The sequence below is a fragment of the Colossoma macropomum genome, unplaced genomic scaffold (assembly GCF_904425465.1).
Source record: "Colossoma macropomum unplaced genomic scaffold, Colossoma_macropomum, whole genome shotgun sequence".
Taxonomy (NCBI): Eukaryota; Metazoa; Chordata; class Actinopteri; order Characiformes; family Serrasalmidae; genus Colossoma; species Colossoma macropomum.
This window is the reverse complement of record NW_023494793.1, coordinates 41894612-41917331: the sequence shown is the minus strand read 5'-3', so window position 1 is coordinate 41917331 and position 22720 is coordinate 41894612. Positions and strand designations below refer to the sequence as shown.

The 22720-nt window shown below is 41.0% G+C and overlaps 1 protein-coding gene across 1 annotated transcript in view; it reads left to right on the top strand.

Annotated features, from left to right (window-relative positions):
• Window positions 1-13011, top strand: part of mindy4 (MINDY lysine 48 deubiquitinase 4) — a 33670-nt gene extending 20659 nt beyond the window's left edge. The window contains 7 exon segments of the mRNA XM_036579582.1: window positions 2486-2551; window positions 2761-2828; window positions 2927-2990; window positions 7621-7782; window positions 7863-8043; window positions 10004-10088; window positions 12696-13011. Coding sequence (XP_036435475.1) covers window positions 2486-2551; window positions 2761-2828; window positions 2927-2990; window positions 7621-7782; window positions 7863-8043; window positions 10004-10088; window positions 12696-12744 — 675 coding nt within the window. The 3' untranslated portion in view covers window positions 12745-13011.
• The last annotated feature ends 9709 nt before the right edge of the window (window positions 13012-22720 follow it).

Below are 22720 nucleotides of genomic sequence, written 5' to 3'. Positions count from 1 at the left end.
AGTAATGGCCAAAAGTATGTGGACACAATTATGTAGTTCATATGTTTCAGCCACACTTACTGCTAACAGGTGTATAAAATCAAGCACATAGCCTCGCATTCTCCGCTGGCAGTACAGTGGGTCGTGCTGAAGAGCTCAGTGACTTTAAATGTGAAACTGTTTTGGGATGCCATCTTTGCCACAAGTTAGTTTGTGAAATTTCTGTCCTGCTAGATCTGCCCTTGTTGACTGTAAGTGCTGTTATTCTAAAATGGAAGCATCTAGGAGCAACAACAGCTCAGCCGTGAAGCATTAGATCACACAAACTCACAGAGCGGGGCTGCTCAGTGCTGAAGTACGAAGTGTGTAAAAATCACCTATCTTCTATTGCATCACTCACTACAGAGTTCCAGGCTGCTTCTGGAAGCAACATCAGCACAAGAACTGTGCGTCAGGATCTTCATGAAATAGATTTCAGTAGCCAAGCAGCTTCACACAAGCCTAAAGCTACGTTCACATAACAAGCCTCATCGCTCAAATCCGATATTTTGCTCAAATCCGATCTCTCTGACACGATGGTTCACACTCGTTTAGGTAAGTGAAGTGTGAAATCTGTCATTAATGTGACGAACTGGCGTCCTGAAATGACCCTCATGATCACATCCTACTCAGTAACGTCACGTGAATAAATCACGTGAATCATCAGCACAAACTAACGAGCAGAACGAGCTTCGCTGTGAAGATAATTAACTCTGATCAGCTCTCAGCTTCATTATTAGAGCGAGACGAAGGAGAAAAAGGTGAGATGAGCTGCTTTTCCACCGTTTACAGGCTTTAACTTCTGTTCGGCGCTGCTGCCATGGTAACACTGAATGATGGCGCACTGCGCAGTGGAGAAAAGCACATGAATTCCGATCTGTGTGCCACGTTAAGGTCACATGGCCACAAATCAGATACGTATCTGATCTAGGACCATGTATATAAAAGTGACTCGGGTCGGATTTGAAAAGATTAGATTTGCCTGTTCATACAGCTCTGAAAACATCAGATCTGAGTCACATTAAGGCAAAAAATCAGATTTGTGCCACTTCAACCTGGTAATGTGAACGTAGGATAAGATCACTATGCGCAATGCTAAGCTTTGGTTGGAGTGGTGTGAGGCACACTGGTACTGGACTCTGGAGCAGTGGAAATGTGTTCTCTGGAAGGATGAATCATGCTTCACTATCTGGCCGTCTGATGATCGTATCTGGGTTTGGTGGATGCCAGGAGGACGCTACCTACTTGAATGCGTAGTACTAACAGTGAAGTTTGGTGGAGGAGGGATGATGGGCTGGGGCTGTTTTTCACGGTTTGGGCTCCTTAGTTCCCAGTGAAGGGTGATGTTAATGCTTTGTGGCAGTGGTTTGGAGGAGACCCTTTCCTGTTCCAGCATGACTGAGCCCCTGTGCACAAAATGAGCTCCTTAAAGACATGGTTTGACGAGTTTGGTATGGAGGAACTCCAGAACCCTGACCTCAACCCCAGTTGGGATTAATTGGAACATGTCATCGTTCCTGACCTCACAAATGCTCTTTTGACTGAATGGGCACAAATTCCCACAGATACCATCAAAATAATGCTGGAAAGCCTTCCCAGAAGAGTGGAGGCTATTTTAGCTGCAAAGGGGGGCAACTTCATATGAATGGCCAAGGATTTAGAACAGAACATCCAACAAGCTCAAATAGGTGTGATGGTCAGGTGTCCACGTACTTTTGTCCATATAGTGCACTTCTGCCCTGTCAGCTAGGTTGCCTCTCATTTGTTGGCACTGTGTCTAAAAAGATACCATGTAGGGCTGCACAGTATATTATTTGCTAATTATTTTTGCAGTACTAACAGTGCTGAAGGTTGCAATATGCAAACAAGCCTCTTAACAAATCCCATTTTTTTTTAAATTGCTATGAATATCCTGACCAATCACAGATGCTTCAGATGAGTGTCTGAGTTTTGGGTACATTGAGACATTTGCATGATCCAACAAACATAAATCGTTTAATTCAGGCCGATCTTTCATCAAGCATTGATCAGCATGTTTTATATGTCACGATAGGATACTTTTAGTCTATATCTTGCAGCCTTAAAGGGGAATTCAGGGGATTTTTCATAACATCTATATATTTCTATGGTTAAGATGTAAACAAAGTCATTCAGAGTGGTTTGATGTGAAATTCTCCATTCTAGAGAAGGTACAGGCAAAATAATCCCCAGAGAAACCGTATTTTTTAGAAATACCACTGTTTTACCATCATCACCACCACCGTAAAGAAATCGGAGTCTCTACATTGAACCATTTCACATCAGACCATCCCGGATGTTTAATCTCAACCACTGAATGATGAATAATTGGTGGAATTCTCCTTTAATATCATGCGGTCTGTCGTAAGTGTCTGCTGAACAGATGCTCTTAGTCTGATTCTTACTTCCTCTGCCTGATTACGCTTCTTGTCTGTTTTTGTCTCTGCAGATCACCTGCGTCGATGTTGAGAGTTTAGATGACCTAAAAATGCTGGTAGAACAGCACATTCAACAGGTAAAGCTGCAATGTAACGTTGTCTGATGAGTTTCGTTTTTCTCTGAGCTGTGAATGAAGCATCATTTACAGTAGACATTAGCCTGCATCATATGTTGAGTTCATTGAGTACAGTAATTGTGTGGCGTGCTGACTCTTGTTCTCTCTGTTTCCTGTTTCCTGATCTTACTGTTAAAGCCGGGCCATTGTTTGTTTTGTGCTCTGTTCAGTTTGAATCAGGTCCCTTCGGCTGCATCCTGTTCATCGTCTGCGCCATCCTTTCCAGAACGATTCCGATGTAACGCTCCATTAGTTTCAAACAGACTTCAGCACTTAAAATAGACCCATTTATGGTTTGAGAGAGTCGAGTAATTCATTTCTCCTTTTGTGTTGCAGGGTAAGGAGGGACATGGACGTGCCCACCTCCACTCTTGTCGGCGCGCACGGCTACTGCACACAGGTCAGCTTATGAATCGTAGGTGATTTGGTCCTTCTCAGAACTGCTCAACTGACTAATAAGCGGAAACAGCCTCTTCACTGAACCCTGTTAACTTGCCACACGTCTCCAGCAGAGGGCGCTCACCAGTCCAAAATGACTCACTCGAGATGTGCAGTTACTGGTTACTTGTGGAGAAACTGCTACCTTGTACTTCCACTCACAGGCCACTTTATTAGAAACACCCACTTTGTGCTTCCACTCACTGGCCACTTTATTAGAAACACCCACTTTGTGCTTCCACTCACTGGCCACTTTATTAGAAACACCCACTTTGTGCTTCCAGTCCCTGGCCTCTTTATTAGAAACACCTACCTTGTACTTCCACTCACTGGCCACTTTATTAGAAACACCCACTTTGTGCTTCCACTCACTGGCCACTTTATTAGAAACACCTACCTTGTGCTTCCACCCACTGGATTAAAATCTTGTGGTCAACGGTATCAAAATCCGCACTAAGATCTAATAAAACCAGAATAGAAGGATTTTGTGCATCAGCGCTGAGCCTGAGGTAATTCACAACACAAACCAGTGCTGTCTCTGCACTGTGGTTAGAACAAAAACCTGATTTCAACTTCTGACGTGGTGGTGGTGTGTTAGTGTGTGTTGCGCTGGTCTGAGTGGATCAGACACAGCAGTGCAGCTGGAGTTTTTAAACAGCTCAGCGTCCTGTGACCACTGAGGAAGGACTAGAGGATGACCAACACAAACTGTGCAGCAGCAGATGAGCTATCGTCTCTGACTTTACATCTACAAGGTGGACTGACAAGGTAGGAGTGTCTAATAGAGTGGACAGTGAGTGGACACTGTGTTTAAAAACTCCAGCAGCACTGCTGTGTCTGATCCACTCGTACCAGCACGACACACACTAACACACCACCACAATGTCAGTGTTACTGTAGTGCTGAGATTGATCCACCACCTAAATAGTACCTGCTCTGTGAGGGTCCATGGGGGTCCTGACCACTGAAGAACAGGGTAAAAGGGGGCTAACAAAGTATGCAGAGAAACAGATGGACTACAGTCTGTAACTGTAGAACTACAAAGTGCACCTATATAGTAAGTGGAGCTGATAAAATGGACAATGAGCGTAGAAACAAGGAGGTGGTCATAATGTTATGCCTGATTGGTGTATATTAAAAAACTGGAAAAGCCAAGCCCCCAAATTTGTGACAGACCATGGCAGAATTCTTGTGCAGTTTTGAGGTCGGAGTGGACGGTATGTAGAAGGTGTTGTGACATTGTGCAGGGATGTAAAGAGCAACTAAGGAGAATCATAAAGAAGGCCTGGTTAACATGCAGCTTTATTGTTCAACCATACTGCCCTTTGATGCCACAGGCTGGAGTAGTTGCTTCAGAGTCTTTACAGAAGCAGTAAAGCTTGCCCAGAACCAGCCACTGTTCTTAAAGGGCAATTCCACCCATTCTCCAAAATTTCTTTATTTCTTTATTTTCTAAAGATTTCTTTATTTAGTGTTTGAGATATAAGAGTGATTCAGAGTGGTTTGGTGTGAAATGGTTCACATTTCTTTACAGTGGTAGTGATAGGAACCAGGGATCCCCATGACTACAACATATATATATATAGCCATTTTATTTACTATCCAAAACCACCAGTGAACCTATGAACAGTGTATTTTTGTTAGATACTACTTTGCCTTAAAATGCTTTGCACATACCTCTCTGCCATGAATGTATTAAAAAAAAACACAAAAATATATTTTATGTTTATCTCAAAATTATTGTAAAACAGTGTCTCAGACACCAGGCAATGAATTCATAACCACTTCATGCAATAACTCTCTGTGAGGGAGCTTTTGGAGGTGGATGTCTGGTTCCTATCACCACCACTGTGGAAAAACAAACTCAGTAATGCTACGTTCACATTTCAAGCCTCATTGCTCAAATCCGATTTCTTGCTCAAATCTGATCTCTCTGACGATGGTTCCCACTCGTTTAGGTAAGTGACTCAAATCTGTCATTAATGTGACGAACCGGTGTCCTGAAATGACCCTCATGCGCTCATCCTACTCAGTAACGTCACGTGAATGAATCACGTTCATCATCAGCACAAACTAACGAGCAGAACGAGCTTCGCTGAGAAGATAATTAACTCTGATCAGCTCTCAGCTTCATTATTAGAGCGAGACGAAGGAGAAAAAGGTGAGATGAGCTGCTTTTCCACCGTTTACAGGCTTTAACTTCTGTTTGGCGCTGCTGCCATGGTAATGCTGAATGATGGCGCAGTGGAAAAAAGCACATGAATTCCGATCTGAGCGTCACATTAAGGTCGCATGGCCACGGATCGGATACATATGTGGTCTAGGACCACATATGAAAGTGACTCAGGTCGGATTTGAAAGGGTCAGATTTGTGTCCACACAGCCCTGAAAACATCAGATCTGAGTTACATTAGGGTAAAAAATCGGATTTGTGCCAATTCAACCTGGTAGTGTGAGCCTACGTTTCTCTAGAACAGAGCAACAACTTTGTTTACATCTTAATGACTTAATTAGACAGAAATTTAATTCCCCTTTAATTCCTCTCGTCCTTATTTTAATTCTTTGGCTGTGGTCAAACTGGATTCCTATTTTAGGGCACTATCATGTGACCATTTTCTCTTTGCATCTGAGTAGTAAAACTGGAATTTCAGAGTGATTTTGAGGCACTACAGCCACCGACAGCGTACTCATAACTTCTGTTGAACATGTAAACTGAATGTGGAGCAAAACCTCTTCGTACTTTGCAACAGACAGAAGAAATGTTACTCGGCTGCAAAGCCACTAAATATGAAACTTATTAGACTGTTGGCTCAGTGTTGAGAAAAGAGCAACTATGCACAGTTGAAAACAAAGACCTTAATGTATTTACGTCCTACTGCTCATCATACAGCAACACTGAATGCTGACTGTAGATTAATAAAGTCATGGACCAAGAATTAAATGAGTAGCCTGGTCAAATTTGGTCATTTTCTTCTTACCTGCTTTCTAGTATCTATGGCTGTGAATAAGAAGCCAACTTCAATGTCACTTGAGCAACTGATGTCGATTTGTTTGTGATTAATGACACAGGCTGTCCATGAATAAATTGTCCAAATTCATATTTTGATTTATGTGTTTTTGCTGCTATTTAGAAAACTAAATAGTTTACCTTTATATAGAGGGGCAGTTGTGGGCTTGTGCCCGGAAGGTCGCCAGTTCGATCCCTTGAGCTGACAGGACATGACTGAAGTGCCCTTGAGCAAGGCACATAACCCTCAACTGCTCCCCGGGCGCTGCGGATAGGGCTGCCCACCGCTCGGGCCAAGTGCGCTCACTGCCCCCTAGTGTGTGCGGGTGTATCACTGCACGGATGCGTTAAATGCAGAGGTCGGGTTCCTCTGTGTGCAAACACAAATGGTCAGTGGTTCTGAGCACTAGTACAATACTAACAAGTAGGTCTCCGTTTTGGGCACAGCCTTTGTCCTTCTACATTTACTGTAAAATCTCCAGTGTTCAGTGCCTGTATAGCTTTTCTTTTCTGTTTCTCTCTGTAGGGCATATGGTGCATGTTTTTCAGGACACATTCAGATTCGAGTAAGGCAGCCTGACAGTGTAATACCTTAGACTAGACCTAATCTGTGTTTGGAAAACAATGAATGGTAGTTCAGTCTGAGTGAATATATCTGTAAGTGATCAGTTTCGCTTCTCAGTTATTTAAACTTTGGAAATGTTCAGTTTATTTACATTTGCATTTCAAATTCCATGTTTTGTTGATTTTCTTAGTGAAAATAAGTTAACACATACAGAGAACACACTTCTGCACATTAATGTTTGGAAAAAAAATAAAACATTAAATGTGGCCTGTGCATAAGAAATGGCCCATTTAATGTTATAATTTCCCATATGTTAAATTTAACAAATAAATAGAAATTGTGCCATATCTAAGTGTGTTCTCTGTAGAGGATGTGTATTTTCACTAAAATCATCACTTAGAAGACCTTGCTGTGTATGCATTGTAATGAGGATATATACAGGGTGGTTCAAAAAGATTCATCTGATTTCAAAATGTAAATCATTACAGATCAATACAGTAAACTGTAAATAATAAAAGTGAGCATAAAGTTTATTATGTAATTGTACAAGGTCTCAGTATGAACCTCCTCCAGCTGTACAGACAACATCAACGCCATAGTCAAACTCATCCCATACTGGATTGAGCATGTTGGGTGTCGCTGCACTCACGGCTCTTTCAGTGTGATTTCGGAGATCATCCAGTGTTGTGGAACCAACGACGAACGCTCTGAGCTGTTGGAGCTTCACTGCCCACGAAAATCACGCTGCACAGTTATGACGGATTCACTCTTATTGAAGTGGAGAACGCAGAATGCTTTCTGCTAAGGGGTCTCATCTCCTCTCAGACTGAAGGGAGCCATCTTCCACTGACAGTCAGAAACTCTATGACCCCCTCTTTCAATTGGTATGTGATTGGTTCCTAGATGCCTCACGGTTGTAAAAACATAGCGCTTTGAAATCAGATGAATCTTTTTGAATCACCCTGTATTATATAAAGCTGTTAATGTGTCATTTCTTAATTCTTCTCCTTTTTTTCAAAGGAACTGGTGAACCTGTTGCTGTGTGGACGGGCAGTTTCAAACGTCTTTGATGATGAAATGAAGCTGGACTCAGGAAATGGGAACTTCACCCTCCTGAAGGGGATCAAAGAGCGCTGTAACATTGGACTGCTCTCTTTGTTTGAGCATTACAACATATGCAAAGTAAGAATCCTGCGCCACTGTTTGAGGTGTACCACCAACAAAAGGAGCATGTTGAGTGTGATTTGCTGATTTTCCTCCAGGTGGGCTCTTACCTGAAGACCCCCAGGTTTCCGCTGTGGGTGGTGTGCAGTGAGAGCCATTTCAGTGTGCTGTTCTCGCTGTATGAGGACCTGGCATCCAGCCCGTGGAGCCCCAGGGAGTTTGACCTGTATTACTATGACGGTCTGGCGAACCAGCAAGAACCAATCAGATTAACAGTCTGTGAGTTTGGGTTGCTCTGATTCTCAGCACTGCATGGTTCTTTATATGTGCTTTTCTAAGACTCCTGATTCAGAATAGAAGAAGGATTAAAATGTTTCAAACTGGATGTGTTGCTCCTGACGTGTTCACAGCTGTTTGGGTTCGGTACACTGAGCTCCAGCAGACCCATCTGACCACCAGATCACAGCAGCTAAACACACTGCAAAAAATGATATCTTGTCAGGTCAAATTATTTTTAATATAGGCAAACAATTCTAATGTTTCTCCTGCTGAGATTATTGTAAGCTTAATTTTAGATTATTTAACTTATTTCTAGGCATTTTTTACTTGCTTTAAGTAATTTTATCAAGTGATCTCACTATGTTGGCAGATAATTTTGCTTGTTTTAAGAAATGAGCTTGAAACCAGCCAAATTATCTGCCAGTATAGTAAAATAATTTTACTTAATAAAATGACCTAAAACAAGTAAAAACAATCTGGAAATAAAATAGATAATCTAATAATAAGTGCACAACTATCTCAAAATGGGGAAAAAATTATATATCGACTAGATTTAAGATTGTTTCACTTGCCAAGAGACCATTTTTTGCAGTGCAGTATTGTCCAAAAATCAAAGACCAACTTTCAGTTATTTGTTTTTTAAGTGTCATGAAAAAAGCAGAAATATACAGCACAACTATGCAAAAACAAAGGTGGTTCTGTCCATCCTTCCACTGTGAGAAGACAACTCAGCGCTATGGATCTGAAAGGATGTGTAGCTGTTCAAGAAGAACCTCACTGAGAAAAGGAAATAGACAAATCAAACCAGACCTCAACATCACTGTTTACAGAAAATGCCACCTTGTTCTGAAACTAAACTTAGAACGTGTGGAAAAATATCCCTGCAGATTTCTTTGAGTGAGTCTCCTGAGAAGAATGAAAGCTGCAATAAAGGAAAAGAGATGAGAGAGACCATATACTGAAAAGGCTTCTGCGTGATTTTCTGTTGCACATATGTTTCCTGACACTGAAAAATGATTTATGGCTGTTTTTTAATCAAATAACATGGTCTCTGACTTTTACACAGTGCTGTGTATTTAGCAGAAAATGACCTAAAATCTCCAACAAATCTGCATGACTGTTTTTCCCAGTCCTTAAAGTTTAGTCTTAGAAGCTGGTTGATCATTTTCTGAAGTAATCAAACACATTCAGTGGTGTTGAGGTCTGGACTCTGGGGTGGTCAGTCCATCGTTCAGCTTCTTTGTTTGGTGTGTCCGTCTCCTTTTCTCAGTGAGGTTCTTCTTGAACAGCTACACATCCTTTCAGACCCACAGCGCTGAGTCGTCTTCTCACAGTGGAAGGATGGATAGAAACACCTGTGGATGTTTTCAGATCTGAAGCAGCTTGATTTTCTCCTCTCTCTCAAAGATGAAAGCTTTAAGTGCTGTTTATCTGATGGGGGCAGTTTTGGTGTCTACCAGGTCTTGCAGGTGGTTGTTAGGAGTCCGATATTCTCTGTGGCTTTTAAGCATTTTGTGTAAACTCCAGTTTTGGAAACTTTTTTTTTCTGTGGAAACTATTTTTTCCACTTATTTTCCCTTCAGTTTCTTCTTTAGGCAAGTTGATTATTTTATTATTAAAATCTTTTTTCCAAAAAAATGATAAATTGTACTTAATGGTCATTTTGATTGGAAGTGAAGGAAACACACTTCCACACTTCTTTAAATACATTTCAAACACACCCTTAATGTGACCTGGTTTGCCTGCATTTTTAACTGAAATTATTGAGATGTTGTGGATCATTTGAACATCATACATTCATCAAACACGCAAAGAACCACTGTGAATAGTCAGAAATCTCACAGCGCACTGTAAAACATTCAGTGATTGGTAGGAGGCTTATTTGCATATTACACAATTCTGTGCTTCTGTGATGATAACGATAAAGGAATGATGTATGTTTTCTTCCGTGTTTGTTCAGATCCAGGCTCTGCTGTGAAGCCCTCTGATTCTGAGAACATGGATACAGACCTCATACCCCCTTTAGAGCTCTGCATCAGGACCAGGTCAGTCTGTTAATCAGTTAACGTCAGTGGCTCCTAATAATCAACACCAAACACTAGCTGATTCAGTGATGAGTGTCATCAGCCAAAGGTCCAATGCTCCACAGTCCAATGCTGGGGGGGCTTTATACCCCTCTAGCCCACGCTTTGGCTCATGTGCTGCTGCTCCAGAGCGTCCCATTCTGCTGGTTTATATAGTAGATCAGTGGTGTCAAACTCAACCACTGAAAGGTCCATATTAAAAAATCTCAACAAATCTGAAGGCCAGCTGTGTTTTTATTTTATTTTTACTTAACAATTGGTCAGGACCCCACTGATCCATTGTTTTTTCATAATATGCCAAAACTACAACAAAAAATAGGCACTGAATACTTGAAAGATTCAAAATGAATTTTAAATAAAAAATTGTCTTATATAAAACCATAGACTACATTATCTGCAGATCACTGTTTAACTTCTTTAAATGTCCCCAATGTACAGCAGATTTTTTTTAAACTGCCCATTCGCTTGAACTGGACACCTGGCAACTTTTTTTGTGGTGCACTCCTGTAGATCGTTATTGGGGAGGGGGTGGGAGCACACATTATGTTGCAGTTCATGCTGGGAACTGTAGTGCAGCTCATGGTGAAGTAGGCTAATACTAATAGAAAACTGAAATAATTTTGCGGGCAGAATAGGGTTGTGCCGCGGGCCTGACTTGGCCTGCAGGCCATGTATTTGACACATGGGTTCTAGATTATGTAAGCTTTGTGTGTGCAATTAAGCACTGAAGTAATCCTTAAAGAAGCTGATTTCATCAACAAAATAACCAAACAGCCCTTTTAATGAGTAAAATGTTTGTTGTTTGGTGTCAAACTCAGCACTTATAATGGATGGTAATAACATTGTGAAGATGCCTGGCTATTCAGACCTGACTTGGAGTGAGTGGTCCTTTAAAATTTTTAGGCGTCACTTCACACTATGGGTCAAGGCATCCAAGCAATACGCGTTTGGTCTTTTGGTAACATTTTATTTTAGGTGGCAATTATAAGGCTGTTGTAATGCCCTACTTAAAACATACATACATACATAATCTAAACCGCTTATCCTTCTGGGTCACGGTGGGGTGCTGGAGCCTATCCCAGCTGTCATTGGGCGGAAGGCAGGATACACCCTGGACAGGTCACCAGTCCATCGCAGGGCAGACAGACAGACATACACATCCACACACACACTCACACCTAGGGGCAATTTAGCATGTCCAATCAGCCTGACTGCATGTTTTTGGACTGTGGGACGAAACCGGAGTACCCGGAGGAAACCCACGCAGACACGGGGAGAACATGCAAACTCCACACAGAAATGACCCTGGTCACCCGGCTGGGAATCGAACCCAGCCATTCTTGCTGTGAGGCGACAGCGCTACCCACTGCGCCACCGTGCCGCCCCTACTTAAAACATATTAAGCTAATAGCTGCCAATGAACCGTCTGCCCAGTACTACTTTGTTAAGAGATCACTAGGGTGGATTAAAGGGTCCATATCATGGACAACCCGATTTTCCTCACTTTTTCTTTAATAAAAGACTTTAATGTAGTATGCAAACATATTGAATTTTCAAAAATATACTGTTCACTCTGAAGTGTATATGGTCTATATGTGGAGATTAAGCTGCAAAAATAGGCCGTTTTGAATTCACTGTTTTTGTGATGTCACAAAAACCATCACATTTACATATATCTGTCTATTCAGCACTTCTGCAGTTGAACTCGGCCCATACGCATTGAAGTTATAAAGAAGAGCAGCCAATCAGAACGGAGGTTATTCACATATATTGGTCAGTGACAAAAAAACAGCCTGTTTAATTCTAAGGGATAATGAAGGTGGATCTCAGGGGGCATAATAAAATACAAGGAGGATGTAGGATATGGGCCTTTTTTTTCCAGCATTTTCTAGAGGACTTTTATTTGTGTACATTATAATCTTGTTCACAACCCACATCTGAGCATTGTGTCTGTATTGAATAGTTTGTAATGGGCTTTTCTATTGATTCGTACCAATATCTCCGCAAATACGTCAGTAAATCACTAATTGATTCATATCAATGCTTTAGAGATCATCAGTCAGCTCTGAATAAAGACAAACTGACCCTGTTTTCTAAAGGCTTTCTAGTTACATTCACTCATAAGATGGTGTGAATGTCTGCTGGACAGGCCTCATGTGAGTAAGGAGTCTTTATGAACTGTGCTGATTAACAGCCTCTGTACTTCAAACATTAGATAAAGTCAGATTGTCTTAGTGAAGCACTAGTTCATACAGATATACACATTATTATGATCTGGAAAATGCTTAATTCACTGTTATCACTTAGTGAAGTAATAGTAATAGGCAGCTAATTCATTACCAGTTACTGTCTTGATAAAACTTAAAATGAGTGCATTGTAATGACCGCCTTTAATGAAGTATCACTGGTCATTCATTGCTAAGAAAACCTCCTGACTTTGTCAGAGCTGCTGAACAACATGTGTGACCCCTTGGCTGTGAACTAGTTGGGGCATCTTCAGAATTAAACCCAAAAAGCAAAGTAAAAGTCTGTCAATGTGTTGTTTTTTTTTTTCTGTGTGCTTTCCAGATGGGCAGATGCCGCCGTGAGCTGGAACGAAAGTGAGCCAATTCTTTGATCGAACAGAATAACGGTCATTAATCCACAACGACGCTGCTGTTATGGCTGAAGCTGAACACTAACCATTGATGAATGTATCGTTTGATTTCTGTGCTGTTTATGCATTTTTATGTGCTTTGTTTTTTGCGGATGTATAACTAGACCTTCATTGTATGCTGCTTTTTGTTGCCTCTCTTTTTTGTTCTTGGCCTTCTTTATTATTTTTGCCATACACACGTACACATTGTTGAGTTTTTTTACTGCTTATTTATTAAACAAATGTTTTTTTGTACTCATGCCTTTTGGAGTTGCTTTTAAAAGCAGTATATTCGCAGTCAGGTCAGTTGTATTCAGTTATACTTCATGTCTATTCACTTTTCATTGTTTGCATTACATTCCTTTGTTTGCACAGCGTCCCTTTTTGCGGATACTTCCTGTGAAATTTCACTGTTAGCCAGATAATGAATTGTTACGACTGTTCAATAGAAGATAAAAGATATTTCTGGGTGAGATTGGTTTACGTTATCTAGCCAACTGATAAAATATGCATAAAGCTGTCTTTTACAGCCTTCAGGTTCTAACCAGGTGAGTGTGAGGTAAGAACAAACTCCAAAATACTAGATCATCATTTTGGGTAACATGAGAAGTTGCAGGTTAGTCTAACTAAATTACACTGAAATGCTCAAAAGGTTTTTGCTATTAAAGGAAAAAATGTCTGTATAATTCAGTGTGTGAGATGTAAACAGAGTGGTTCAGAGTGGTTTGGTGTGAAGTGGTTCAGATCTCTTTACAGTGGTGGTGATAGGAACCAGGGGTCGCCATGACTACAACACAAATATAGACATTTTATTTACTATCCAGAACCTCCAGTGAACCTACACAGGGACAGTTTTACCCAACAGCAAAAACATATTCATTTCATGGTATCCTTGTAAGGAGTCCGATATTCTCTGTGGCGTTTAAGCATTTTGTGTAAACTCCAGTTTTGGAACCTTTTTTTTTCTGTGGAAACTATTTTTTCCACCTATTTTCCCTTCAGTTCCCTCTTTAGGCAAGTGGATTATTTTATCATTTAAATGTTTTTTCCCAAAAAAGAATAAGTTGTACTTAATGGTCGTTGAAATAAGAAATACATGTTTCAGGGCAGGGGCGGCACGGTGGCGCAGTGGGTAGCACTGTTGCCTCACAGCAAGAATGGCCTGGGTTCGAGTCCCGGCTGGGTGACCAGGGTCGTTTCTGTGTGGAGTTTGCCTGTTCTCCCCGTGTCTGCGTGGGTTTCCTCCGGGTACTCCGGTTTCGTCCCACAGTCCAAAAACATGCAGTCAGGCCAACTGGACATGCTGAATTGCCCCTAGGTGTGATTGTGTGTGTGTGACTGTGTATGTCTGTCTGTCTGCCCTGCGATGGACTGGTGACCTGTCCAGGGTGTATCCTGCCTTCCGCCCAATGACAGCTGGGATAGGCTCCAGCATCCCACCGCGACCCAGAAAGATAAGCGGTTTAGATGATGTATGTATGTATGTTTCAGGGCAAAATCTCACAAAACCATCATAAAACAGCGTGTCAGATGTCAGGCAGTGAATTCATAAGCATTTCATGCAATAACTTTCTGAGGGAGCTTTTAGAGGTGGACGTCTGGTTCCTTTCACCACCACTGTGAACAGTTCTGATTCTCAAGTTTCTCAGAGCGTTTCACACCAAACCACTCTGAACGACTCTGTTTACAGCTTAACCGTTTAATTCTGCAGAAAATTGGTGGAATTGATAAAGGACAGTGAAGAATCTCAAATATATTTTAAGTGGTACAAACTTGCACTGAGTTTCACTGTAATGTCATGTTTAAGCAGTAAAGTAAATCAGAAAGTCCTCAAAGTAGTGAATAGTTACATGGCATGAAATGACGACACAAATACACACGTCTAGAACCCAATACACAGTAATAATCACTTTCCTCTACATACTATATAAAACTCTGCTTTATTTGTGTACATTCTCAGTACATCGTATAACTGCCTGCTTCTGTTTACCTAAAATAATTAGCACTGTGGAGTTTGTGCCACACATGTACACGTTTAATATCTAGAACCTGTTGGGCATTTCAGCGTAATTCATTTAGACTGCCTTGGAATTTACCATGATGGTGCCCAAACTAATTCTCTACACTCTTAGCAAAAAGGGGTTCTTTGGCTTGTAAAAATAGTGGGACCCTTTTCAAAAAGGGTTCTGTATAGAACCATCTACAGCACATTCTCCTTTAATCTGAAGAACCATTTCATGATGCGAAGAACTCAATCATGCAAAGGGTTCTTTGAGTGTTCATGGCTCCATATAGAACCGTTTTCTTGACTATAGAATCCTTGAAGAACCATCTTTTTTTAAGAGTAGTGCTTTAGAGTTTGTACCTCACACTTACCTGGTTAATAGCTAGAACTCAGAGGACTAAAGTGAAGATGTCCATGTGTGTTGATATCCTGTTACAGTTGCACTGTAAGCTTCATAGTTTTGTGTCCTGTTGATTTTTAGTTCAGCAGCAGTTCAAAATGTTTTAGTCACAAATTGAACTATAGCAATTGACTATTAACTACAGTAGAGCTCCATATACAGTGTAGAGTTAAAACCTCTATGCAGGACAACAGAAGGTATTTCAGCTTATATAATATAATCAGTGGTTTTGGGGAACATTATTAAAGGATGAATAATACACTGTAATTATCTGTTTTTGGTCATTTCTTGATCGCTTTTTAAATACAAAGGCATTCTGGATATTAATTTCATTTCATTTTATGACATGTTGAATGATGTGTTGAATACATTTGCAGAGTAATTGCATATTTGTATTCGTAGCAGGGAAATGTGGCAGAATTTCAAAATTCACTTAACCTCCCACACCTGCTCAGTAAAATCTTCATAAGGAACTGGACGGAGTTCGTTCCCCAGCTTGACTGAGAGAATCATATTTGGTGAGTTAGAGAAGCGGATAAGTGCGTTCTCTGTTATCGGGACTCCCAATCGATTTATAAAGGGGCCATCTGGAGTTTTATTTTTAGCTGTTCAATAATGGAACAATTTCCACCCCCTCGTGATGACGTCATGCACACAGGCCTCTCATCTGCGCTGACCTGTCCCCAACCTTAATGACCTCACATACCAGATTTACAATATACATTCCTGTACAATGAAAAAAAATGGTGCATGATTCAGATCCGTCAGTCACTTCTGAACATTCGGGAGCTCTGAGTGACCTGCTGGGCAGCCCCGCCCCGCCCCAGTCGGTTTATTTGTAAAAGGATGCAAAATAGTTGTGTAGAAAAAGTGTATTAAATGTTACACCCAATAAAACCTGAATGAAGATTTGATTAAATATAATATTTAAATGTATCTATATAATGAAAGAAATAAATAATACACAAAATAAATCAATACAGACAAAATAACCTACAGTGTATTTGTAAGCGAATAGGGCCTAAAAGGGCTACACAGTGGATTTTCAGTTGCGAGGCTCATTCTATAGCCTTAAATATTGCATCCAGAAATGAATAATGTATAGATTTGCTGGAAATGTGGGAATACTACAAAATACCCTCCGAGAGATTAAAATTCAAAGATGAAATATTGCAAAATCAAAAAAAAATACAACACATCCTCCAATAACTGAACCTACTGAAGGTATGAAGCACAAAAGTAGCTGATTTAAAGTAAACTATTAATCTTTTTGTTGTAATTATGCCCAGTTAATATTTCAGCTCAGTTCAGTTCCTCTGTAAACACTTTTTGAGTTATTTTAAGTATTTTATTCCCTAATAAGGCAAACTTTAGGAAATCGGAGCTAAAAGTCTAATTGGAGTGTTTAAACTAAAATTTTGCTTGTTTTTTTTTTTTTTATGGAAGTCAGTGACGTGACCAGACAGGCCCTCAGTGAGTTGGCGTGGAATTTTTTTTAGTGCGCATCGAACTGAATTTTGTGGTTCCTCTTATTAACCCCTTAAAATCTCAGGCTTATTACATACTAATGCTTATTGTTTAGTTACTACAGGGACTTCACTGTAAACTGGCTGAGCTATTCTTAGGTTACAGAAGTGTGTAGGTAAGTGTAGACGTAGCTAAGCGAGCTCTCCTATTGGTTAGGAGTTCAGGGGCTGAGAAAGTGTCAGAGGAATCAACCAATACTGATTTGACTTCTAATAGGTGTTAGAAATAGGTATTTCTAATAGGTGGGACAAATTTCTGTGAGAAAACCGTCACTCTGGGCCTTCTGGAAGTTCTAGAGACAATACCGAGTGTGTTTACATGCCCTCAATAATCCGATCACATTTGGATTTCTGCAGTTATCCGATTATTCAAATGGTCATGTAAACAGCACAATCTGATTTCACAGATCGGAGCAAGGTCTAGAAATCTGATTAAGAAATCCGATAAAGAGGCTGGATTTTAGCTCAGTAATCAGATTTATCAGTGCATGTAAACTCTTACTCTGATTTCTTTCTGATTTCTCAGTCTGAGCATATGCAAAAACAGACGGCGGTACCGGAAATAAGCGAGCAGCATCGCAGCAAAACACTTTTGGAGCGACACTGAAACCAACTACATGCTTGATGAATTGAAGGATTTAAATATTCTTCATCTTCTAGATGATGTTTGTTCATATTTTCAGGTAAAGTGGCGCGATGTTTTTTAAAAAAAAGCTGCAGCATGAAGTTTGAGTTTTACATTACGTTATGTCTTCTTCTGTGAGTTTATTGGCTGGTTGTAAAGCAGAAATCCGATTACTGTCTGACTCATGTAGACCTGGAGTTTCCCCATTATCTGATTACTCAAGTGCACATAAACGTGTTGATCAGATCACTGACAAAATCTGATTTTCTGCAGTTATCGGATTATTAAGTGCATGTAAACACACTCACTAACTGAACACAAGCGACAGTCTAATCAGTGGGTTGTTAGAAATGGAAAACAGCGGTGGCAGCTCTACACCAGAGCTCACTACTGAAAGAGCCACTGTGAAACTGACTAATGTGTCTGTCACAGGCTTGAAGTAAAACATGGAAGTTCTTTTATAGCTCCAAATGTCTGTGTTTAACCCAGAACGGCCAAAAAATGCGCTTAATGCTAACATACTACCAGAATCCTATAGGGATGCTAGCAGCTTTAGCACAGAGGTGAGTTTTGTCCTCATTTAAATTGCAATAATAGCCACACGTCACCTCAGGAAGCAGCTCTGCAGGGTTAAACACTCTTTGCAGAATGTTGAGCATTTGTCTGAATGCAGCCTTGGTTCATGTTTCTACTTGGAAAAGCATGCTGGTCTTGGCTCAAGAGTGATGACATCATCAACCTCATGCAGCCTAATTGATGGGGAAGTGGTAAAGGCTTAATTCAGGGCTTGTGTGCTGCTGCTGCTGCTTCGAGGCTGAAATGTTTGAGCGCTAAAACGTGGAGGAGGAAATAAAAATCCCCCGCCATCCTGTCAGTGATCAAAGGGAGAGGACCTGGCAACCCGACAACAAGAGACACGACATTTCCTGTGGAGAAACTAAAAAGTGGAGCTGCACTTTTGAGCGTCTATCCATTTGAGGCCTTTGGCTCCCTGGTTGAATGTGGATTTTCAAATTGGCTTTTTTTACGCACTTTTGCACAATAGTGCGCAAATTTCTGTCTTTTTTTCGTTCTTTTTTTTGCAGTATTTAGCATAATCAAAAAACCCCTTTCACATGCCACATTTTATGTGTTTTATTTTCTTCCAGTATGTTAGATTCAGAAAACAAACAGTATTTGTGCATTAAAAATGGTTCCCTGTCGTTTTGTGGCGCGTAGAAAATCAACACATCTAGTCATGTGGGGTGGGGTGCCAAAACTTTTGCACAGGACTGCCTGCCCACCTTCCGGACCCGTCAGCTGCTGTGGCCTTGATTAACAGCCAAATTAAACGACTGGAGAAATAAACAGTAGAGCATCTCTGTTTCTACATATGACAAATGATAAGCTGATTTATTACAGAGACGTAGAAATAAACAGGAAGTATATCTATCGCAATAAACTTGAGCAGAGGAGATGAGGAGATTGTATGTGAGGTAAACTGTAGAAGCCTGCATGGGCGAATTGTAATCTACACAGGCAAAAGATAATGAACAGGAAATTATTTGAAATGTGAACTAATATGTATATTTTTATTTCTAGGAGTTTCTTTTTTCCTGAATGGAGTCGTGGAGATGCTGAGCGTTAGTCATAAATTGGCTCTCAAAGCCCCCCAGACTGTGATACATAAACCACAGGACCACAGGGTCTTTCGAAAAAACAGACATATGTGGGTTTAAAACGACACCTCCATAAATATGGAATTAGCTATAAATAACGCTGGGCTGTTCACCCCAGGCCTGGCGGATCATCAAATGGGATTAAAATGTTTACTTTTGCAGAGATGTATCTCCAGGGCCAAATGATGGCGCATGTCATGTTCAAACATATTTTAAGTCAAAGCATCCCGTCCTAGGCTTCCATCCTTTTTCCCCGAAAGAGAACAGAATTCGGGTCTGTTCTGTTAATGTCTGTGCTCCTGCATTATTTCAGCACAGTGTATGGTGATGTGATGGAGGAACATTGCTACTGGTGTTGTTTGCGTTTGCATTTTTGTTGTTTTTCCATAATAATTCTTTGTATGAAAGATGAACATGCCTGCTTGTTTAGCCTCTCTGCTGCTAAATCTGCTAAATCTGATGACAATAAGCTGCTTTATTACGCAGACCAAGAAATATTCACCAGAAATAAAAATAAATAATAACTATTGCCAAACACCCCTCATGAGACTGTGTGCTAACAGCGGGAGGTCACATGATGGATGGCCTCTTTTTGTTTGCAACCCTGCATTTCAGTTCATCCCATCTCTGAAACCTCTCAAACACAGAAAAAGTGCTTAAAGATTTTAATACTTAAATGCTTTAAAAATGATAAACAAGACAAAACAGTGACTGCAATGATGCAGTGTGCACCAATTAAGGGGGCTTTTGTGTTCTATAATCATTTAAACTGCATTAGGGAAGATCAGTGTGGTTTACAATGAAGACGCACAGTGTAGTCTGTGTATCTATATGTCATATCATATATATGTATATACACACCGATCAGGCATAACATTATGACCACCTCCTTGTTTCTACGCTCATTGTCCATTTTATCAGCTCCACTTACTATATAGGTGCACTTTGTAGTTCTACAGTTACAGACTGTAGTCCATCTGTTTCTCTGATACTTTGTTAGCCCCCTTTTACCCTGTTCTTCAGTGGTCAGGACCCCCATGGACCCTCACAGAGCAGGTACTATTTAGGTGGTGGGTCATTCTCAGCACTGCAGTAACACTGACGTGGTGGTGGTGTGTTAGTGTGTGTTGTGCTGGTCTGAGTGGATCAGACACAGCAGTGCTGCTGGAGTTGTTAAACACCTCAGTGTCACTGCTGGCCTGAGAATAGTCCACCAACTAAAAATATCCAGCCAACAGAGTCCTGTGGGCAGCGTCCTGTGACCACTGATGAAGGACTATAGGATGACCAACACAAACTGTGCAGCAGCAGATGAGCTATCGTCTCTGACTTTACATCTATATATATATATTGTGTGACCCACTTGTGTGTCATGTCCTTGGGTTTGCTCTGGCCCAGTATACGGCGAGGCCCAAACACTGTGAGTAGAAACTAATGAATGTGGCCCAAACAGAATGTGGCCCAAATCCATCCCAACTACACCAGGACCAAGAAAACACATTACTTCAGTTCTAAAATCTTAACACTGGCTTCTGGTTAGTTACAGTACTGCTGCTAATGTATAAATCGCTGAATGGTTTTGGCCCAGAATGCATCGCTGATATGTTTAAAGAATATAAACTGAGTAGGTCTCTTAGATCCAGGACAGCTAGTTGAGCCCAGAGTCCAAATTAAGCATGGTGAAGCAGCATTGAGCTGTTATGCTATATTCAACTGGCACTAACTGCCAGAGGATCTTAGACGAGCCCCAAATGTAATGATTTTTAAACCCAGGTTAAAAACATTTCTCTTCTCACGTGCTTATGATTCTGCTCTGTAACTTTCACTCTGTTCTTACTCACTTTACCCTTAATAAACTAGTTTTAATTGCACTTAAGGCCTTTGTTTTAATTCCCTTTTATGGTTTTATTCTACTTTATGTACTTTCTTTTAATTAAGTTTTTAATTTTTTTTTGCTGTCATTGTTTTTCGCTTATAAGCACTTTGTCAGTTTTTTCCTTTTGATGTTCCTTTTGCTTGCATTCATATAAAGCACACTGAATTGTCTGTGTGTATGAAATGTGCTATGTAAATGAACCTTGCCTTGCCTTGTTGGCTCACATCATTCACACCAGAACTGGCCCACAGATAAAGACATGAGGCAAAACCATGCACAGCTGTACGGCATCTGGCCCTGTCCATGCATAAAATCTGTTCTGCTGATTGAGGATCTAATTGATCCTTTCCACAATGGCTTAACTGGGTGTAATTAGTCTGTTGATGTTCATTGGTTCCATATTTCAAATGGAATGTTATTATTACTTTGTGTTTATTTAATAATAAAAACGAATTTACACCGATCAGGCATAACATTATGACCACCTCCTTGTTTCTACTGCTCATTGTCCATTTTATCAGCTCCACTTACTATATAGGTGCACTTTGTAGTTCTACAGTTACAGACTGTAGTCCATCTGTTTCTCTGATACTTTGTTAGCCCCCTTTTACCCTGTTCTTCAGTGGTCAGGACCCCCATGGACCCTCACAGAGCAGGTACTATTTGGGTGGTGGGTCATTCTCAGCACTGCAGTAACACTGATGTGGTGGTGGTGTGTTAGTGTGTGTTGTGCTGGTCTGAGTGGATCAGACACAGCAGTGCTGCTGGAGTTTTTAAACAGTGTTGCTCAGTGTCGCTGCTGGACTGAGAATAGTCGACCAACCAAAAATATCCAGCCAACAGCGTCCTGTGGGCAGCGCCCTGTGACCACTGATAAAGGACTAGAGGATGACCAACACAAACTGTGCAGCAGCAGATGAGCTATTGTCTCTGACTTTACATCTACAAGGTGGACTGACAAGGTAGGAGTGTCTAATAGAGTGGGCAGTGAGTGGACACAGTGTTTAAAAACTCCAGCAGCACTGCTGTGTCTGATCCACTCAGACCAGCACAACACACTCTGAGAATGATCCACCACCCAAACAGTACCTGCTCTGTGAGGGTCCATGGGGGTCCTGACCACTGAAGAACAGGGTAACAAAGTATCAGAGAAACAGATGGACTACAGTCTGTAACTGTAGAACTACAAAGTGCACCTATATAGTAAGTGGAGCTGATAAAATGGACAATGAGCGTAGAAACAAGGAGGTGGTCATAATGTTATGTCTGATCGGAGTATTTGTCATGTATATTAAATAATAATAATCGCACAATAAATTACAAACGAATTTGAATATTTTAAGTTACACGCTGGAGAGATTAATGTGTTGGCCCACTTATAGACCCTGCTGGTCTGTGAGGTTAAAAATAGGAAGCAGAAACGTGAAGAAAACAGCAGAACAGGTGAAAACAGCAGTGTGTTCTGTTGTTGCTCTGTCAGTCAGCTGCGTCCTCTCTGGTGAGTCACTGAGAAGGTAGTCAAGAAAATCCCAATCACAGTGAAAGTCGGGCAAAAGTCCTCCGATAAATCCATTTCAGCGGCCTCTGCGGGTCAGCCGTGAGGAATCCCGAGCCGAGTGGGGGGGCTGACCTGCCTCTGCACGGCTTTAGCGCCTGAAACTGGAGGATTGTGCGTGTTGTGTGTAATTGTGTTAGCGCCCTCCCACACGTCCTCCCCTGTGAGTCTTCTGTCTGTTCCTTTAATCTCCGTCGTTTGTCTGCTTGCTAAGTGATACCCCGCTCAGAGCGGGATCGAGTGTTCATGGCCAGCAGGAGCGAAGGAGACCCTGCGGGGCCCCCGGCGGACCCTGCCTTATTTATAGCCCTGT